Source organism: Ovis canadensis, chromosome 12 (genome assembly GCF_042477335.2).
Source record: "Ovis canadensis isolate MfBH-ARS-UI-01 breed Bighorn chromosome 12, ARS-UI_OviCan_v2, whole genome shotgun sequence".
Classification (NCBI taxonomy): Eukaryota; Metazoa; Chordata; class Mammalia; order Artiodactyla; family Bovidae; genus Ovis; species Ovis canadensis.
The window spans coordinates 86,652,580-86,674,694 of NC_091256.1; the positions used below are offsets into that span (position 1 = coordinate 86,652,580).

Genomic DNA, 22,115 nt, shown 5'->3' on the forward strand with positions numbered 1-22,115 from the left:
GAGAACTGCTGCTCTATATTCTAAACAGAAGACATACTTACTTTCACAAATTGGGAGATTATCACTCCAGTTCACATTATCTCCAGAAATTTCACAATATATAATTTTTGCTCCAATCATATAAAAACTAAATGAGAGAAAAAAGTTAGCATGTCCTTTAAGCTATTACAAGATGTATATAATAATCAAAAATGTTTTATATGATGGTTTTTCTGTACTATAGTAATTTGAGTGAGAAAATTTCTTAATATAATGGATGTCCTAAATCTGCAACTCAGTCAAACAAAGAGTTTCTGCATGTGGACCCACTTTGGCCTACAGTAAAATGTGTAAACTACTGTCACGCTGGTAAGTGTAGCCCCTCTGCTCCCTCTGGCAAGTGTATTACACGCTGACTTCTACTGCTTGCTCACACCATTTTGCTCAGTAAGGACTGAGCAGAGAGATCAGGGCCCTAGAACTTGCCTGCCTGGATTCAAGTTCCAGCTCCATGACTTCCTTGAGCTTGGGAAATCCCTTGCTGCTGCTGCTGCTAAGTCACTTCAGTTATGTCTGACTCTGTGTGACCCCGTGGACAGCAGCCCACCAGGCCCCTCGGTCCACGGGATTCTCTAAACAAGAACACTGGAGTGGGTTGCCATTTCCTTCTCCGGGAAATCCCTTAATGCTTCCTTAATGCTTCCCCTACATAACTCATGCAATTGTTCTGAGGATTGGATGGGTTAGTCTCTGGCACATAGTGAGTACTAGGTAAATTTTAACTTTTATTAATATCTTTTTAGATCAGAATACACACCCACCTTATTTTATTGCTCTTAACATTTTGAGATTTTAACAAACTGAAGGTGTATGGCAACCCTGCATCGAACAAGTTCATTTGTGCCATTTTCCTAACAAGGTTTGCTCACATTCATTTCTCTTGTCACATTTTGATAGATATCACTTATTCCAAGCTTATTGCTACTATTTGTTGTGGTCATCTGTGATCAACACTATTTAATGTTACTACTATGACTCACTGAAGGTTCAGATTATAACCATTCCCCTCTCCAGGGGATCTTCCCAACCCAGGGATTGAACCTGGGTCTCCCACATTGCAGGCAGATTCTTTACTATCTGAGTCACTAGGGAAGCCCTAACAATTTTTGGCAATATGCCATTTAAAAATTAAGGTTTGTACATTTTTCAGACATAATTCCATTACAGACTTAGTAGGCTAAGGTATAGTGTCAGTTCAGTTCAGTTCAGTTCAGTTCAGTCACTCAGTCGTGTCCGACTCTGCGACCCCATGAATCGCAGCACGCCAGGCCTCCCTGTCCATCACCAACTCCCAGAGTTCACTCAGACTCATGTCCATCGAGCCAGTGATGCCATCCAGCCATCTCACCCTCGGTCGTCCCCTTCTCCTCCTGCCCCCAGTCCCTCCCAGCATCAGAGTCTTTTCCAACGAGTCAACTCTTCGCATGAGGTGGCCAAAGTACTGGAGTTTCAGCTTCAGCATCATTCCTTCCAAAGAAATCCCAGGGCTGATCTCCTTCAGAATGGACTGGTTGCATCTCCTTGCAGTCCAAGCGACTCTCAAGAGTCTTCTCCAACACCACACTTCCAAAGCATCAATTCTTTGGCGCTCAGCCGTCTTCACAGTCAAACTCTCACATCCATACATGACCACAGGAAAAACCATAGCCTGGACTAGACGGACCTCTGTTGGCAAAGTAATGTCTCTGCTTTTGAATATGCTGTCTAGGTTGGTCATAACTTTCCTTCCAAGGAGTAAGCGTCTTTTAATTTCACGGCTGCAATCACCATCTGCAGTGATTTTGGAGCCCCCCAAAATAAAGTCTGACATTGTTTCCACTGTTTCCCCATCTATTTCCCACAAAGTGATGGGACCAGATGCCATGATCTTCGTTTTCTGAACGTTGAGCTTTAAGTGTAAACATATGTAAAAAAGTCATTTGACTTGCTCTATTGCAGTGGTCTGGAACTGAACCTGTAATATCTCCGAGGTATGTCTTCACCTTCCTAGGAGTAGCACAGGAGTACTCCTACTTGATGAAGTCTTCTCTGATGATTTAAATTCACAATATACTCTCCTCCTTCTGGAAGTTCACTGTAATGATTGTGAGTGATTCTATGTATTTGATACTTCTTCTCACTATTATTCTTTGATGCCTCTCTGTATATGCTGTATTTCTCAAGAAGGATACAACCTCTTTAGGAAGAATCTATGTATCAAACTTTTGGCATTCCTCAAAGTACCTAGCAGGGTCTCTCTCTATAAATACTCACTGAATGTTCCATTATTTCTAATTGATTAAGTTAAATATACCCTATCTGCTTCCAGCCGACTCTTCTACAAGACTCACTCATTGATTCTAGATTATAATGTTTATTTCTGGTATGATGGCAATTTAAGAGGCATCAGGAATCTGTCTCCCCACCTTGATAACAATTGCATGGGTAGCATCTGCCTGATGTCACTATTTTGGAACTCTGACTTCTGTTGATGGTTTACAATGTCCAGGTGAAGACTTAGGCAAATTGGCTTATTTTGGTCCATTTCAATTCTTACCTTAGCACAGTGGTAGCTACCCATCCTCACCCATAGCAGTGTGGCAGGGTTCTCTGCATGTGTTCCCAGAACAGCTTACAAGTTGCCTGTGGGAGCCAAGCTGTTCAAAAAGGACCCTGTCCTCCAAATATGAGGATCTGTGTTCTTATCACTAATAGCTGCTTCTGATCACAGGTAATTAGATAAAGAAACAGGCAGCCGTTTTCGACACACCTCCCCCTACTCTTGTAATCCCCTTCTGCCCTGGCTGTAGTAACTTTCAAGGGGCTTAAATATCAAGTGCCCTTTGTTCCCCACTTCATTTTTAATTTTCCCCCTTATAGGGGCCAGACATTAAATACTAGGGCATTCAAAAGCAGCTGCGCATGCAGGAAAATAGGACAGTGGTGATGTATGCCCAGGGGATGGCTCAGGAAAGACCTGAACATTTTCCAGTTTGTACATCAGGCTGATATTCAGCACAGAGCCATTAATCAACAATTAAAAAAAAATAGTCTGCCTTGCATTTGGTGCTTTGCCTGTGGGGTGGCATCATTGAGAACTTCCTTGTGCAAGTTGCCCCAAAATACACTCTTACAAATGATCTCCCATTTAGGGATGCCCATATTTAGGTATGCTCACCTAAATCTCCACGCTGCCAACTGCCATAAGAACAAATGCGGCTGTACCAACAAACTGCCTCCAGAAGGAAGTCAAATAATGCCTCTCCACTGGCGCCTGCTTTGACTTCACAGAGGCCTCCTGCCTACCCCCATGGGTAGGCCCTCAGTAATATTTGAAAAGCGAAAACAAAATGACTGGCTTAAGGATGTTTAAAGAACTAAAGGAAGAAATCATGAGGTCAAGAGAATATGTGTGAAACGTGGAAATCTCAGACGGGAGGCAGACGAACTGGAAAGAAACCTCAAGGAACTTCTGGAGTTGAAAAGCACAATAATGGATGTTAAAAATCCATGGGAGGCACATTTGACCAAAAAGAAGAAAGGATCGGAGAACTTGAATACAGGAGAATGGAAATTAGTGTCTCTGAGGAAAAGAAAGAGAAAAGACTAAAGAAAAATGAACAGAGCCTAAAAAATCTTTGGAACTGTGGAACACCAACAGATTTAACCAACATATACAACGTAGGACTCTCAGAAAGAGACAATGTAGAGAAGATAGCAGAGAGAACAGTTGAAAAAATAATGGCAGAAAACTATCCGAATTTGATTAAAGATGTGAATATAAACATGGCAAAATCTCAATGCACCCTAAGATGAACTCAGAGAAACGCACAATGCTCATGCTTTCAAAAGACAAAGACAAAGAGAGAACATTGAAAGCTGCAAGACAGAGAGAGGATAATCACATAGAGAGGATTCTAAACAAGATTATGAAATTTCTCATTAGGAACTCAGAACCCCAAGACAGTGAGTATATATACTCAAAGTGCTAAAAGAAAAAAAAAATACAAAAAACAACTATCAAACAAAAATCCCCTGTCCAGAAAAAAAAAAAACTGTTCTTCGAAAGTTATGGAGAAATTAGGGCCTTTCCAGGAATAAAAACAGAGAGACTGTGACCACTAGGCCACTATTGACCCACACCTCCACTGGAGACTCCTGGACATGCACAGACTTCTGGGGAAATGAGGTTTGCATGGTGCTGGCCGTGCTTTGTAACAGAGAAACTGGACGTGTCTCAGAGAATTCCTGACCTTTTAAGAATATTTGGAGTTATAGCTGTTGAACATGACAACCAATGTAATGAATACTCATTCTCATGCTCTTCAGTTCAGTTCAGTTGCTCAGTCATGTCCAACTCTTTGCGACCCCATGAACCGCAGCACACCAGGCCTCCCTGTCCATCATCAGCTCCTGGAGTTCACCCAAAGCCATGTCCATTGAGTCAGTGATGCCATCCTACCATCTTATCCTCTGTCATCCCCTTCTCCTCCTGCCCCCAATCCCTCCCAGCATCAGAGTCTTTTCTAATGAGTCAACTCTTCGCATGAGGTGGCCAAAGTACTAGAGTTTCAGCTTCAACATCAGTCCTTCCAGTGAACACCCAGGACTGATCTCCTTTAGGATGGACTGTTTGGATCTCCTTGCAGTCCAAGGGACTCTCAAGAGTCTTCTCCAACACCATAGTTCAAAAGTATCAATTCTTCAGTGCTCAGACTTCTTCACAGTCCAACTCTCACATCCATACATGACCACTGGAAACATCATAGCCTTGATTAGACGGACCTTAGTCGGCAAAGTAATGTCTCTGCTTTTCAATATGCTATCTAGGTTGGTCATAACTTTCCTTCCAAGGAGTAAGCGTCTTTTAATTTCATGGCTACAATCACCATCTGCAGTGATTTTGCAGCCCAGGAAAATAAAGTCAGCCACTGTTTCCACTGTTTCCACATCTATTTGCCATGAAGTGATGGGACCAGATGCCATGACCTTAGTTTTCTGAATGTTGAGCTTTAAGCCAACTTTTTCACTCTCCTCTTTCACTTTCATCAAGAGGCTCTTTAGTTCTTCTTCACTTTCTCCTATAAGGGTGGTGTCATCTGCATATCTGAGGTTATTGATATTTCTCCCAGCAATCTTGATCTCAGCTTGTGCTTCTTCCAGCCCAGCATTTCTCATGATGTACTCTGCATAGAAGTTAAATAAGCAGAGTGACAGTATACAGCCTTGATGTACTACTTTTCCTATTTGGAACCAGTCTGTTGTTCCATGTCCAGTTCTAACTGTGGCTTTCTGACCTGCATACAGGTCTCAAGAGGCAGGTCAGGTGCTCTGGTATTCCCATCTCTTTCAGAATTTTCCACCATTTATTGTGATCCACATAGTCAAAGGCTTTGGCATAGTCAATAAAGCAGAAATAGATGTTTTTCTGGAACTCTTTTGCTTTTTCCGTGATCCAGCGGATATTGGCAATTTGATCTCTGGTTCCTCTGCCTTTTGTAAAACCAGCTTGAACATCTGGAAGTTCACAGTTGATGTATTGCTGAAGCCTGGCTTGGAGAATTTTAAGCTTTCCTTTACTAACATGTGAGATGAGTGCAATTGTGTGGCAGTTTGAGCATTCTTTGGCATTGCCGTTCTCTGGGATTGGGATGAAAGCTGGAAGTATGGTTTCTATTTGACTCCAAGATGGCAGAGTAGAAGGATGTGCACCCCTCTCCTCCTCTGAGAACTCGGAATTACAACTCACGGCTGAACAACCATTGACAGGGGAATGCTGGATCCCACCAGAAAAAGACACCCCACATCCAAGGGCAAAGGAGAAACCTACGTAAGACAATAGGAGGGGTGAAAACATGTTTAGAATCAAACCCCACAGCCGCCAGAGATGCTCAGATGGCTCAAACAAACCTTGTGCACATCGGGACCCAGAGACCTCACAGAGACTGAGCCAGAACTGTGTGTGAGTGTCTCCTGTGGAGGTATGGGTTAGCAACGGCCTGCTGCAGGGCTATGGGCTCTGGGTGCAGCAGACCTGGGTGTGGCATAAGCCCTCTTGGAGGAAGTTGCTATCAACCCCACCATAGAGCCTCCAGAGCTTGCACAGGACTGGGGAAACAGGCTCTTGGAGGGCACAAACAAAACCTTGTGTACACAAGACCCAGGAGAAAGGAGCAGTGACCCTACGAGAGACTGACCCAGACTTGCCGTGAGTGTCCAGGAGCCTTTAACAGAAGTGTGGGTCAGCCGTGGCCTGCTGCAGGGCTGGGGGCACTGAGTGCAGCAGTGCATCATGGGACCTTTTGAAGGAGGTTGCCATAGTTTGGCCTCAGGTCAAACAACAGAGAGGGAACACAGCCCCGCCCATCAACAGAAAATTGGATTAAAAGGTTTACTGAGCATGGCCCTGCTCATCAGAACAAGACCCAGTTTCCCCTACAGTCAGTCTCTCCCAGCAGGAAGCTTCCATAAGCCTCTTATCCTTCTCCATCAGAGGGGAGACAGAATGAAAAACCACAGTCACAGAAAACTAACCAATCTGATCACGTGGACCACATTCTTGTCTAATTCAGTGAAACTATGAGCCATGCCATCTAGGACCACCCAAGATGGACAGGTCATGACGGAGAGTTCTGAAAAAACATGTTCTACTGGAGAAGGAAATGGCAAACTACTTCAGTATTCTTGCCTTGAGAAGCCCATGAACAGTGTGAAAAGGCAAAAAGATAGGACACTGAAAGATCAACTCCCCAGGTCAGTAGGTGCTCAGTATGCTACTGGAGAGCAGTGGAGAAATAACTCCAGAAAGAATGAAGAGATGGAGCCAAAGCAAAAACAACACTCAGTTGTGGATGTGACCAGTGATGGAAGTAAAGTCCAACGCTGTAAAGAGCAAAACTACATATGAACCTGCAATGTTAGGTCCATGAATCAAGGTAAACTGGAAGTGGTCAAACAGGAGATGGCAAGAGTGAACATCGACATATCAGGAATCAGCGAACTAAAATGGACTGGAATGGGTGAATTTAATTTAGATGATCATTATATCTACTACTGTGGGCAAGAATCACTTAAAAGAAATGGAGTAGCCATCATAGTAAACGAGTCTGAAATGCAGTACATGGATGCAATCTCAGAAAGGACAGAATGATGTCTATTCATTTATAAGGCAAACCATTCAATATCACAGTAATGCAAGTCTATGTCCCAACCACTAATGCTGAAGAAGCTGAAGTTGAATGGTTCTATGAAGACCTATGAGACCTAGAACTAACATCCAAAAAAGATGTCCTTTTCATTACAGGGGACTGGATGCAAAGGTAGGAAGCAAGAGATACCTGGAGTAACAGGCAAATTTGGCCTTAGAGTACAAAACAAAGCAGGTCAAAGTCTAACAGAGTTTTGCCAAGAGAACACACTGGTTATGGCAAACACCCTCTTCCTACAACACAAGAGAAGACTCTACACATGGACATCACCAGATAGTCAATACCAAAATCAGATTGATTTTATTCTTTCAGCCAAAGATGGAGAACCTCTATACAGTCAGCAAAAACAAGATCAGAAGCTGACTGTGGCTCAGATCATGAACTCCTTATTGCCAAATCTAGACCTAATTTGAAGAAAGTAGGGAAAATCACTAGGCCATTCAGGTATGACCTAAATCAAATCCCTTATGATTATACAGTGGAAGTGACAGATAGATTCAAGGGATTAGATCTGATAGATAGAGTGCCCGAAAACTATGGATGGAGATTCATGACATTGTACAGGAGGCAGGGATGAAGAGTATCTCCAAGAAAAAGAAATGCCAAAAGGCAAAATGATTGTCTGTGGAAGCCTTACAAGTAGCTGAAAAAAGAAAAGATGCAAAAGGCAAAGGAGAAAAGGAAGATATAAGCATCTGAATGCAGAGTTCCAAAGAATAGCAAGGAGCGAGAAGAAAGCCTTCCTCAGCAACAATGCAAAGAAATAGAGGAAAACAGTAGAATGGGAAAGACTAGAGATCTTTTTAAGAAAATTAGAGATACCAAGGGAACATTTCATGCAAAGATGGGCAAAATAAAGGACAGAAATGGTATGGACCTAATAGATGCAAAAATATTAAGAAGATGTGGCAAGAATACACAGAAGAACTATACAAAAAAGATCTTCATGACCCAGATAACCATGATGGTGTGATCACTCACCTAGAGCCAGGCATCCTGGAATGCAAAGTCAAGTGGGCCTTAGGAAGCATCACTATGAACAAAGCTAGTGGAGGTGATGGAATTCCAGTTGAGCTATTCCAAATCCTAAAAGAGGATGCTGTGAAAGTGCTGCACTCAATATGCCAGCAAATTTGGAAAACTCAGCAGTGGCCACAGGACTGGAAAAGGTCAGTTTTCATTTCAATCCCAAAGAAAGGCAATGCCAAAGAATGGTGAGACTGTTGCACAATTGCACTCATCTCACATGCTAGCAAAGTTATGCTTAAAATTTCCCAATTCAGACTTCAACAGTACATGAACTGTGACCTTCCAGATGTTCAAGTTGGATTTAGAAAAGGCAGAGGAACCAGAGATCAAATTGCCAATGTCCGCTGTATCATGATAAAGTTAGAGAGTTCCAGAAAAACATCTATTTCTGCTTTATTGACTATGGCAAAGCCTTTCACTGTGTGGATCATAACAAACTGTGGAAAATTCTGAAAGAGATGGGAATACCAGACCACCTGGCCTGCTTCCGGAGAAACCTGTATGCAGGTCAAGAAGCAACAGTTAGAACTGGACATGGAACAATGGACTGGTTTCAAATCAGGAAAGGAGTATGTGAAGGCTGTATATTGTCACCTGCTTATTTAACTTATATGCAGAGGACATCATGAGAAATGCTGGGCTGGATGAAGCACAAGCTGGAATCAAGATTGTGGAGAGAAATGGCAATAACCTCAGTTATGCAGATGACACCACCCTTATGGCAGAAAGCAAAGAAGGACTAAAGAGCCTCTTGATGAACTGAAAGAGGAGAGTGAAAAAACTTAAAACTCATCATTCAGAAAACGAAGATCATGGCATCCGGTCCCATCACCTCATGGCAAATAGATGGGGAAACAATGGAAACAGTGAAAGACTTTATCTTTTCAGCTCCAAAATCACTGCAGATAGTGACTGCAGCCATGAAATTAAAAGACACAGACTCCTTGGAAGGAAAGTTATAACCAACCTAGACAGCATATTAAAAAGCAGAGTCATTACTTTGCCAACAAAGGCAAAGCTTTCCATCTAGTCAAAGCTATGGTTTTTCCACAGCCATGTGTGAATATGACGGTTGGACTAAAAAGAAGGCTGAGTGCTGAAGAATTGATGATTTTGAACTATGTTGTTGGAGAGGACTCTTGAGAGTCCCTTGGATTGAAAGGAGATCCAACCAGTCAATCCTATAGGAAATCAGTCCTGAATATTCATTGGAAGGACTGATGTTGAAGCTGAAACTCCAATACTTTGGCCACCTGATGAGTCACTGACTCATTGGAAAAGACCCTGGTGCTGGGAACGATTGAAGGCAGAAGGGTAGGAGAAGGGGATGACAGAGGATGAGATGGTTGAATGGCATCACCAACTCTATGGACATGAGTTTGAGTAAGCTCTGGGAGTTGGTGATGGACAGGGAAGTCTGGCATGCTGTAGTCCATGGGTTGCAAAGAGTTGGACACAACTGAGTGACTGAACTGACTGAGACCTCAACTGTAAGAAACACTTAAGGGAGTCTTACAAGGTGAAATAATAGGACACTAGACAGTAACTCTGGAGAAGGCTATGGCACCCCACTCCAGTACTCTTGCCTGGAAAATCCCATGGACGGGGGAGCCTGGTAGGCTGCAGTCCATGGGGTCGTGAAGAGTCGGACATGACTGAGCAACTTCACTTTCACTTTTCCCTTTCATGCATTGGAGAAGGAAATGGCAACCCACTCCAGTGTTCTTTCCTGGAGAATCCCAGGGACAGCGGAGCCTGGTGGGCTGTGGCCTATGGGGTCGCACTGAGTCGGACAGGACTGAAGCGACTTAGCAGCAGCAGCAGCAGACAGTAACTCAAATTGTTGTGGAAAAATAAATATCTCACTAAAAGTAAATTCATAGGCAATTTTAAAAGATAGCATTGGATTACAGGTGGTTTGCTAGTACAGTTTTTGTAGTTAATTTGGTATTAATTCAACTTGGACTTCTGTAACTCCAGGAAGTTAAATGTAGTCCCAATGGTAACCATAAACAAAATAGCTGTAGAATGCACAAAAAGGAAATAATGCAGAAACTATTCATCTCACTATAAAAATCAACTAGACACACACAAAAAGTAATGCTGGAAATTAGGAACAGAAAAGCTAAAAGGCTTATAGAAAGCAAATGGTACCATGACAGAAATAAGTCCCTCCTTTCAGTAATTTATTAAATTTAAATGTATTAAACTCTTATTCAAAAGTCAGAGATTGGCAGAATGCATAAAACACATGATTCAGCTATATCCCCATGAGACTCACATGACGTCCATAGACACAAATGTGTTGAATATGAAAGGGTGCAAAAAAATATTCCATGCTAATAGTATCTAAAAGACAGCAGGGATGGCTATACTAATTTAGACAAAATAGACTCTAGAGAAAAAGTGTATAGGCAAAGAAGGACATTATATTTTAAAAGGATTAAGTACTTGAATAAGATATAACAATTATAAACATTTATGCATCTAAGAAGAAGCCATCAAAATATATGAAGCAAAAAATGACAGAACTGAAGGGAGTGAAACACATTTATACAAAATAGGCATTTCTACAGCAATAGTTGGAAACTTCAATACCCCACTCATAATAATGTATTAAACAACTTGGTAGAAGATAAGTAAGGAAGTAGAGGACTTCAACAATACAAGACAAACTAGGTTTCACCGACATATACAGAGCTCTCTATCTAACAACAGAACATAGTCTTCTCAAGCGCACACTGGACATTTCCCAGCTCAGATCACATTTTAGGTCACAGATGAAAAAAATTAATATTCTTCATAATAGATAATACATACTTGAAGTGAAGTGAAGTCGCTCAGTCGTGTCTGACTCTTTGCGACCCCATGGACTGTAGCCTACTATGCTCCTCTTAATAGCAGTTAATTCTGCTAGGCCAAAATTAATAAGAATTAATGGATTTTAAAAGGTGGCTATCAGGTTGGGGAGGGAAAAAAAAAATAAGGTAGATACCATATAAATACATTCTTTGATCACAACAGGACAAGCCCCAAAATCAAAATAAATGGGAAATTTGGAAAATTCTCAAAATTGCTAAAATTTTAAAAGTCCTTTTACGCACCAATGAATCAAAGAAGAAATCATAAGGCACTTAGAATACACTTTGACATGAATGTGTTACAGGGAAGAGTCAATGTTGACTCCAAGTTGGGCTTGTATCTTTGATTTTAACCTTTGCTTTCCTTTGCTTTTATTATCATAACCATACATAATGGCCTACCTCACCTCTTTGTTCAGGACCTTGTCCCACAACAAGGGAAAAAATTTCACATCCCCTCCCTGAGGTTGGCCATTGCAGAAGACTTCTGTAAGATTAATGGCCTTTTTTCACTTTACTCCTCACCACCGCTCCTCACCTTCTCTGTTCTATAGAAGAACCTGGCATCTAGATCACAATAAGATGGTTATTTTGAGATATTAGTCTGGAGTCTTCTCAGTCGGCCAGCTTTCTGAATAAAGTTGTATTCTTTGCCGTAACACTTCACCTCTCACATTTACTGCCCTGTCATGCATCAAGGAGAATGTACTCGGACTTGGTAAAAAAAAAAAAAAAGGAAATGAAAATATAACCTAGCAAAACTTATGGATGGAATAAAGCAAAAGATGTGACAAGAAGGAAGTTTAAATGTATAAATGTTTACATTAAAAAATGTAACACCTTGCACACTTTGAAACATAAGCCAGACGGAGTAACTTCAAATGAGCCTGGATAAGACTCAGTTTGTGGTCTTGCAGAGCCTCCCCAAGAGGCAACTGGGCCTCCTTCTGGGAACACAGAGGCTGGTGGTAGCCAATGGGGAGTTCCTTGTACCAGGAGGACACGTGGTGCTCACAAAAAATACCATATTGAGAACCTCTTCCTCGCTTATTAGTGTTGGGGGCTTACCATTCACCAACTAACTGGCAACAGTCCCAAGATGCACTGGGATGAGCAGCCAGACACCCTGGGCCTGGTCCTGCCAGTCAACACCAGCCCCATGACTTCTTGGGTCATGCAGACAGCTGCACCAAGACGCAGTCCCACCCACTAGTGGGCCATCAGATTCTGCATGCGGCATGGCCTGTCAGCCAACCCACCTGAGGGCCAGCACTGCTATCAGTGTTCCCCAGCAGGTGACTCTGCCACAGATAAAGAGCCTCGCAGTGCATATAAGAAACAACATTAGAGGATACACATATGGTAAACAGATGGGAGTACCCTGCTGGGCCATATAGAATGTTTTCTACATAAGACCACTTTTCCAAAACTCAGAAACATATCTGAGCTACCTAGAACAAAGAGAACACAGAGAATTAGGTAAAATAAGGTAAGAAAAAATACATCCTATGGGAAGGAAGTAGCCCAGAAGAAGAACTACCTGGAGTGGAGACAAGCAATATACCTTATTAAAAGTCCAAGTAATGATTATCGGAAAGTTAAAAAAAGTCAGAAGTAGAATGGATGAATATAGTAAGTAATTTAATAAATTATGAAATATTTAAAAAACTTGAACAGAGATGAAGAATACAATAGTTGTAATAAAATTACACCAGAAGGATTCAACAGTAGATTACATGATTCAGAACCATGGATCAGCAACTGGAAGACAGAATAGTGGAAATCACTAAAGCTGATTAGAAAAAAATTGAAAAAAATGCAGATGGTTTAAGAGCTCTCTGAGACAATATCAAACATACTAAATAATATGCATCATGGGGCCACAGAAGAAGAAGAGGGAGAGAAAGGAGCAGAGAATTTAATTAAAGAACAAATAGCTGAAAATTTCCTTAACATGGGAAAGGAAATAGATTTCTAGGTCCAGAAAGCAGGGTCCCAAACACAGTGAACCCAAAGAGATACACACCAAGATGCACTGTAATCAAACTGGTAGAAATTAAAGATAGAGAGACTCTTAAAAGCAGCAAAAGAAAAGCAGCTGGCTGCATATAACAAACTCCCATATGATTATAAGCATTTTCAGAAGAAACTTTAAAGATCAAAAGGCAGTTGCATGATAAGGTTAAAGGGATGAAAGCTAAAAATCTATATATAAAAATCCTGTACCTGGCAAAGATATCATTTAGATTTTTTAATTTTAATTTTTACTTTATTTTACTTTACAATACTTTATTGATTTTGCCATACATTGATATGAATCCGCCATGGATGTACATGAGTTCCCAATCCTGAACCCCCCTCCCACCTCCCACCCCATATCATCTCTCTGGATCATCCCCATGCACCAGCCCCAAGCATCCTGTATCCTGTATCGAACACAGACTGGAGAGTCGTTTCTTACATGATAGTATACATGTTTCAGTGCTATTCTCCAAACAACCCAATCAAAAAATGGGCCAAAGAACTAAACAGACATTTCTCCAAAGAAGACATATGGGTGGCTAACAAACACAGTTCTATCATTTAGATTTGAAAGAATGTTACAGACAAGCAAAACTAAAAGAATTCAGCACCACTAAATGGGCTTCAAAATCACTGCAGATGGTGACTGCAGCCATGAAATTAAAAGATGCTCACTCCTTGGAAGGAAAGTTATAACCAACCTAGATAGCATATTCAAAAGCAGAGACATTACTTTACCAACAAAGGTCTGTCTAGTCAAGGCTATGGTTTTTCCAGTGGTCATGTATGGATGTGAGAGTTGGACTGTGAAGAAGGCTGAGCGCCGAAGAATTGATGCTTTTGAACTGTGGTGTTGGAGAAGACTCTTGAGAGTCCCATGGACTGCAAGGACATCCAACCAGTCCATCCTAAAGGAGATCAGCCCTGGGATTTCTTTGGAAGGAATGATGCTAAAGCTGAAACTCCAGTACTTTGGCCACCTCATGTGAAGAGTTGACTCATTGGAAAGGACTCTGATGCTGGGAGGGATTGGGGGCAGGAGGAAAAGGGGATGACCGAGGATGAGATGGCTGGATGGCATCACTGGCTCGATGGACATGAGTGTGAGTGAACTCTGGGAGATGGTGATGGACAGGGAGGCCTGGCATGCTGCGATTCATGGGGTCGCAAAGAGTTGGACACGATTGAGTGACTGAACTGAACTGAAATAGGCTTCACAAAAGAAACGTTAAAAGGATTTTTTTAAGTAAAAAAGAAAAAGGCCACAACTAAAAAATATGAAGACTGTGAAGGAATTATCTTATCTGTAAAGGGAAACACACAGGAAACGTAGCGGATAAACCATTTACAAAACTAGCAGGAAGGTTAAAAGACAAAAGTAGTCAAATCACACACACACACACACACACACACACACACACACACATAAAATAAGAAGTTAAGGGATGCACAAAACAATGAGCTATAAAATATGATGTCAAAAACACTAAACATGAGAGGAGGGGAGTAAAAATAAGTGTAGTTAGAATGTATTTGAACTTAAGAAATCAGCAATGTTAAGCAATCATGATGTTTTATATAAAAATCTCATGGTAATCACAAATGAAAAATCTATAATACATACACACACACACAAAAGAAACAAATCCAAACTCAATATTAAAGATACTCATCAAATCACAAAGAAAGATAGCAAAAGAAGAATGAAAGAGAACTGCAGTAACAAACAGTAAATGATTAAGAAAATGACAAAACATGGATACCTACCAATTATTATTTTAAATGCAAAAGAAACAATACTCTAATCAAAAGGCATGGAGTGGCTAAATGGGTAAAACACAAGATCTAATGATATGCTGCATCAAAGAGACTCACTTCAGATATAAAGACACAAAGTCTGAGGAATGAAAAATTGTATTCCATGTAAATGGAAAGCAAAAGAAAGTTATAATGCAAATACTTATCTCAGACAAAATAGAGTTAAAACAAAGACTGTCAAAGAGACAAAGTAGAACCTTACATAATGATCAAGGGATCAGTCCAAGAAGATATAGCAACTGTAAATACATATGTACACAATAGACAATCAGCTAAATACATAAGGAAAATATAACAGAAATAAAGGGAGAAATTGACAGCAACATCAAATAGGACTTTAACAACACACATACATCAAAGGACATATAGACAGAAAATCAATAAGGAAGCATTGGCTTTAAATGAAACATTATATCAGATGAACTTAATAAATATGTATGGAACACAGATCCCAAAGCAAAAGAATATAGATTCTTTCCAAGGACACACAGAACATCCTCCAGGATAGATCATATTCTAGGCCACAAAACAAGCTTTGGTAAATTTAAGAAAATTGAAATCATGTCAAGCATTCTTTCTGACCACAAAGACATGAGCCCAGAAATCAGCTATAAACACTAACAAGGCTCAAAATTATGCTGCTAAACAATGAACAGACCACTCATGTAACCAAAGAACAATTTTTTAAAAACTGGAGACAGATGAAAACAAAAATACAATGACTTAAAATCTGTGAGATGCAGCAAAAGCAGTTCCAGGAGGAAACTTTCTAGCAATAGAAGCTTACCTTAGAAAACAAGAAAAATCTCAATTAAACAACCTAACTTACACCTCAAGGAAGTAGGAAATGAAGAACAAACAAAATCAAAAGTTAGTAGAAGGAAAATAATATCATAAAGATCAAGGCAGAAATAAATGAAATAGAAAAAAAAGACAAAAGAAAAAAAGACCTGGTACTTTGAAAACATTTTAAAAAAATGTTAAAACATTTAGCCTGACTCATCAATTAAAAAGAAAAAAAAAGAGGGTCTAAATCAGTAACATGAGAAATCAAAATGGAAAACTTAAAACCAACGCTAAAGAAACAAAGAGGATCATAAAAGGTTACCATGAACAACTATATGGCAATAAAATGAACAGCTAAGAAGAAATGCACAAATTCCTTGAAAGGCATAATCTCCTAACACTCTACCAGGAAGAAAGATAAAATATTGACTAATTAATTATCAGTAATGAAATTAAGTCACTAATAAAAAAAACTCTCAACAAACAAAAGTCACATAAGGTGAGAAGAGTTGACACTTATCCTTCTCAAACTAACAATATATTATATAACCCAAGTAATATGGCCAATATTTTATAATAATGATAAACCAAGCCTAATCTATAAAAGTTTTGAATTACTTTATTGTACCCCTGAAACTAATAGAATACTGCAAACTAACTATGCCTTATTAAATTGAAAGAGAACACCTATCCTTCTCAAACTATTTCAAAAAATTTAAATGAAAGAAACACTTTCAGATGCATTGTAAAAGTCTGGAATCACTCTAATACTTAAGCCAGACAAAGACACCACTGCAAAAGAAAATTATAGACCAATATCCTTGATGAACTTAGATACAAAAATGTTTAATAAAATATTAGCAAATGTATTTAAAAAATACTTTAAAAGGGTCATACAGTACTTTGGCCACCTCATGCAAAGAATTGACTCATTGGAAAAGACTCTGATGCTGGGAGGGATGGGGGGCAGGAGGAGAAGGGGACGACAGAGGATGAGATGGCTGGATGGCATCACTGACTCGATGGACGTGAGTCTGAGTGAGCTCCGGGAGTTGGTGATGGAGAGGGAGGCCTGGCGTGCTGCAATTCATGGGGTCGCAAAGAGTCGGACATGACTGAGTGATTAACTGAACTGAACTGAACACCATGATTAAGTGGGATTTATCTCAGGGGTGCATGTACTGTGCTTAGTCGCTCTGTCATGTCCGACTCTTTGTGACCCCATGGACTGTCACCCTATAGGTTCCTCTGTCCATGGGGATTCTCCAGGCAAGAATACTGGAGTGTATTAACCTTCCCTCCTCCAGGGGATCTTCTTCACCCAGGAATCCAACTGGGGTCTCCTGCATTGCAGGTGGATTCCTTAACAGCTGAGCTACCAGGAAAGCCCTACCAGGGCTGCATGGATGGTTCAAAGTCACAAATCAGTCACTGTGATATACTACAATAACACACAGAAGAATAAAAATCATAGATTATCTCACAGATGCAGAAAGCTTTTAGCAGATTCCAGATCCATCTATGATAAACTCTCAACAACATGGGTATAGAGGGAAGGAAGAAAGCATTGCATGTGTGTTCAGGTGTGTCCCACTCTTTGTGACTGTATGGACTGTAGCCAACCATGCTCACCTGTCCATGGGTTTCTCTAGGCAAGAATACTGGAGTGGGTTGTCATTTCCTTCTCCAGGGGATCTTCCCAACCCAGGGATGGATCCTTCATCTCCTATGGCTCCTGCATTGAGGCAGATTCTTTACCACTGAACCACCTGGGACATTCCCCATAAAGGGAACATACCTCAGTATAATATAGGTAATATATAAGATAATAAATTATTTAACTTATGTGCAGAGTACCTCCTGTGAAATTCCAGGATGGATAAAGCACAAGCTGGAATCAAGATTGCCGGGAGAAATATCAACAACCTCAGGTACACAGATGACACCTCCCTTATGGTAGAAAGTGAAGAGGCATTAAAGATCCTCTTGATGAAGGTGAAAGAGAAGACTGAAAAACCTGGCTTAAAACTCAACATTCAAACACTGAAGTTCATGGCATCTGGTTCTATCACTTCATGGCAAATAGATGGAGAAATAATGCAAATAGTGACAGACTTTATTCTCTTAGGCTCCAAAATCACTGTGGACAGTGACTGCAACCATGAAATTAAAAGATGCTTTCCCCTTGGAAGAAAAGCAATGACAAACCTAGACAGTGTATTAAAAAGCAGAGACATTATTTTGCCAACAAAGGTCCATCTAACCAAAGCTACAGTTTTTCCAGTAGTCGTGTATGGATGTGAGAGCCAGACAATAAAAAAATCTGAGTGCCGAAGATTTGATACCTTCAGACTGTGATGCTGGAGAAGACTCTTGAGAGTCCCTTGGAGAGCAAGATCAAACCAGTCAATCCTAAAGGAAATCAACCCTAATAATATTCATTGGAAGGACTGGTGATGAAGCTGATGCTCCAGTGCTTTGGTCACCTGATGCGAAAAACTGACTCACGGGAAAAGATCCTGATGCTGGGAAAGATTGAGGGCAGGTGAAGGGGACCACAGAGGATGAGATGGTTGGATGGCATCACTGACTCAATGGACACGAGTTTGAGCAAGCTCGGGAGTTGGTAATGGACAGGGAGGCCTGGAGTGCTGTGGTCCATGGGGTTGAAAGGAGTCAGACACGACTGAGTGGCTGAACTGAACTGAACTAATAGAAAATGATTATATTCATTTAAAGACCTTTCAATAGACTAACTGGATTAAGAACACACACACACACACACACACACACACACACACACACACACTGGATTATAAGTCAGCCATAAAAACTGGGAAATCTTGTCATTAGTGACAATGTGGATTGGCCTATAGAATATTATGCCAAGTAAGACAAGTCAGACAGAAAAATAGAATATTGCATGATATCGTTTATATTTGCAATTTAAATACAAAGCAAATGAAGAAACAAAAATCAGAAACAGACTCCAGTTCAGTTCAGTTCCGTTCAGTCGCTCAGTCGTGTCCGACTCTTTGCGACCCCATGGACTGCAGCATGCCAGCCCTCCCTCCATGAACAGTATGAAAAGACTCCAGTTAAAAAAAACAAAAAAGTGTTTGCCCTGGGAAGGGGTGGAGGGAGAAATTAATTAAATGAGTGATATTAAGAGGTACAAATTTCTAGCTACACAAGAAATGTTATAAGGATATAATAGGGAAAATAGTCAATAAAGTGTAATAACCTTGTATGGTGATAAATTGTATCTAGACTTATCATGTTAATCACTTTGAAATGTATAGAAATATCAAATCCCTATCTGATACATCTGGACTAATTTAGTTTGTAGGTAAACTAGTCTTTAATTAAAAGTAAGAAGAGAGCTGTAAAATAATCAACCTAATGTTACAACTTAAGGGACTAGTGAACAAAGATACACACACAAAACTAGCAGAAAGAAGTAAACAATAAAGATTGAGCAGAAGAGAAATTAGTAGAGAATACCGAATGAATCCAAAAGTTGGTTTTCCAAAAGAGGAAGAAAATTGATATACCCTTAGCTAGATGGACTATGACAAAAAGGAAGATCCAAATTACCTAAATCAGAAATGAAAATGGTGATATTTCCCTTAGTTCTACAGAATTAAAAAATATTATGAGACATCTATGAATAATTTTATGACAACAAATGGATAGCCTAGATATAAAAGACAAATTCATGTAAACACAAACTCTACCAGGACTTCATTTAAAAATACAAAATCTGAATTGATTATGACTAGTGAGGAGATTGAATCAGTAATCAAAACTTTCCCAATAACGATAAAAGTATTGGATCTGATGTCTTCACTGTTTAATTCTGCAAAACATTTAAAAGAGAAGTAATACCAATTCTTAGCTTAAAGTTTTACAAAAACTGAAGAGGAAGGCAGCCTTCTGAATTTATTCTGATACCAGTGTAATAATGACGTCAAAGCTAGAATAAGACACTACAAGTAACCAAGCTACAGAATAGTATTCCTTATAAATACTGATGTAAAAATCCTCAATGTAATACTAGCAAACAGTTCATCAGCCTATAGAAAGGATTAAAACCATGACCAAGAATAAATTATTCCTGGAATGCTAGGATGGTTCAACATGAAGATCAATGCGATATATCACATCAGCAGCAGGAAGAGGAAAAACTCACATGATCATCTCAACTGATAAAGAAGAAGCATTTGACAAAATTCTACATTTTTCATGATAAAAAAATATTCAACAGTCTAGGAACGGATGGAAACTCCCTCAGGGTAATCAATACCATACACGACAAGCACACAGCACAGTCTTATACTCAGTGGTGACAAACTGAAAACTTTTCCTCCAAGATGAACAAAGGCAAAGATACTTAACATTAAGAAAACCTGTTGCATTCCAGTGTATTATATTTTAATCCTAAAATCATACTTTAAAATAAATGCCCAATATCTCCAATATGTAATAATAAAGGAGCCTTGTAGGGAAAAAAAAAAAGCTATTATTAAATGCTCAGTACCTCTTTTTGAGATGTTTCACTCCTTTGTAGCAGCATCAAAAATAAGGTTTTCCAATTAAGAGATTATGATCAACATTATCATCCAGGCTAAGCAGATCGATTTAGGTCCTTAAAACTACAGATTATCTCAAAATAAGAGTATGTTTGGTTGACAGTTCTACTTCCTAGTTCCATAAGCCCCATTTCAACTCTAAGAATTGGCAATTTTAAATTATTGTCAAGAATAAAGTTACCATGATAACTACATTTATAATTTATACAATAGGTTTGTTATTACATAAATAAGTTATACGGGCTTCCCAGGTAATGCTAGTGTTAAAGAATCCCCATCAACGCAGGAGACACAAAAGATGCAGGTTCGATCCCTGCGTTGGGAAGATCCCCTGGAGTAGGAAGTGGCAACCCACCCAGGTATTCTTGCCTGGAAAACTCCATGGACAGAGGAGCCTGGCAGAACCCTGGCAGTCCATGGCGTTTCAAAGAGTTGGAAATGACTGAGCGACTGAACACACACATAGTAAGTATACAGTTTTGTTTTACCTCAATTTAAACTTCTTTCTAATTACACATTTTTCAGGTCTTCATAAATAGTGCAATAATTGTTTGGCTACAAGTACGACTTGTCACATAGAAAACAAAATGAAATCTAGTTTGTAGAAGTGTTTAAAAAGATGAGCAAAACAAAAATGGAATTAGTAATACTGAACCTTATTTTCTGTAATGAGCATCTTACTTACCCTGGATTACAAGCAAAGTGAGCCTGTGAACCGAACAGAACACTTCCATTCACTAAGTTAACGTAGCCATTCACAGGATCTCCTAGATTAGGACATGATTTTTCTAAAAGAAAATATTCAAATATGTTGGTTTATACTAATTTCAAAAATAGATTTAAATCAAATTCAAAAGTCTATATTGCTTGTTTGAATTCATGGGAATCTTATTATTCATTTAACTATTATTTTCTTTCCATATTATACGGCCAAACAAGATTCATATTTACCCAGGTAAACAATTACCAAGAAAAAGATTCCCTGGGGATTTTTCAAAGCCTGAACAAATACACAGATATCTAAAAGCCTATATTCACATGATAAAATCATCACTGAAGTAATGGAAGAGGCACACGAAGATGTGTGTAAATATCCAGTGCTATAAAACATTTTTGTTCGTTTATTTACCTACACAGGCATCCTGGAGAGATGACCATGTATTATTATCTTGACAAACAGCAGATCTGGGGAGAGCAGGAAGCTTGGGCTTGAAACCTAGACGACACTCATATTGCACGCATTCCCCAGGACGATAATTGGGTTTAGGCTCACCTTGGAGCATCATAGTTTTAAATCTTGGTGGATCACCACAAGCCTCTAGGAACAGAGAGAATAAGAACAGGCAAGTTAAGTGCTTTACCTCTTTCATCAGCCAGGGACTGCGGCCTGGCCTCAGGTAGGTGCTACAGAATAAATAGATTCCAGGACTGCCTCATGCTTTCCCAGGCGGCTAAGTGGTAAAGAATTACTGAGGACGCAGGAGACGCAGGAGATCTGGGTCCGATCCCTCAGTTAGGAAGATCCCCTGGAAGAGGAAGTGGCAATCCAAAATCCCATGGACAGAGAAGCCTGGCAGGCTATAGTCCCTGGGGTCGAAAAGAATTGGACACAATTGAGCACGCATACACGCCCATGCTTTTACCCGTGTGGTAGTAGTAGCAAAGGCTGTGCCTTGCTTACTTTAAATAACCATCTATGAGCTTTTTTGGTTTGTTGAGGAATAAGGTGAACTTTCATTCAACACAATTGAAAAGACAGCATCTATGTTTTGGGTTTTAAA

At 39.9% G+C, this 22,115-nt stretch overlaps 1 protein-coding gene across 1 annotated transcript in view; it reads right to left on the reverse strand.

Annotated features, from left to right (window-relative positions):
- The window catches only part of LOC138415926 (membrane cofactor protein-like), a 38,792-nt gene that overhangs the window by 12,212 nt on the left and 4,465 nt on the right, over positions 1 to 22,115 (reverse strand). Inside the window, exons 2-4 of the mRNA XM_069544446.1 lie at positions 21,464 to 21,652; positions 21,020 to 21,122; positions 42 to 127 (exon numbers count right to left, since the gene is read on the reverse strand). Of these exons, the coding sequence (XP_069400547.1) occupies positions 42 to 127; positions 21,020 to 21,122; positions 21,464 to 21,652 (378 nt within the window). The remainder of the gene's footprint in view (positions 1 to 41; positions 128 to 21,019; positions 21,123 to 21,463; positions 21,653 to 22,115) is intronic.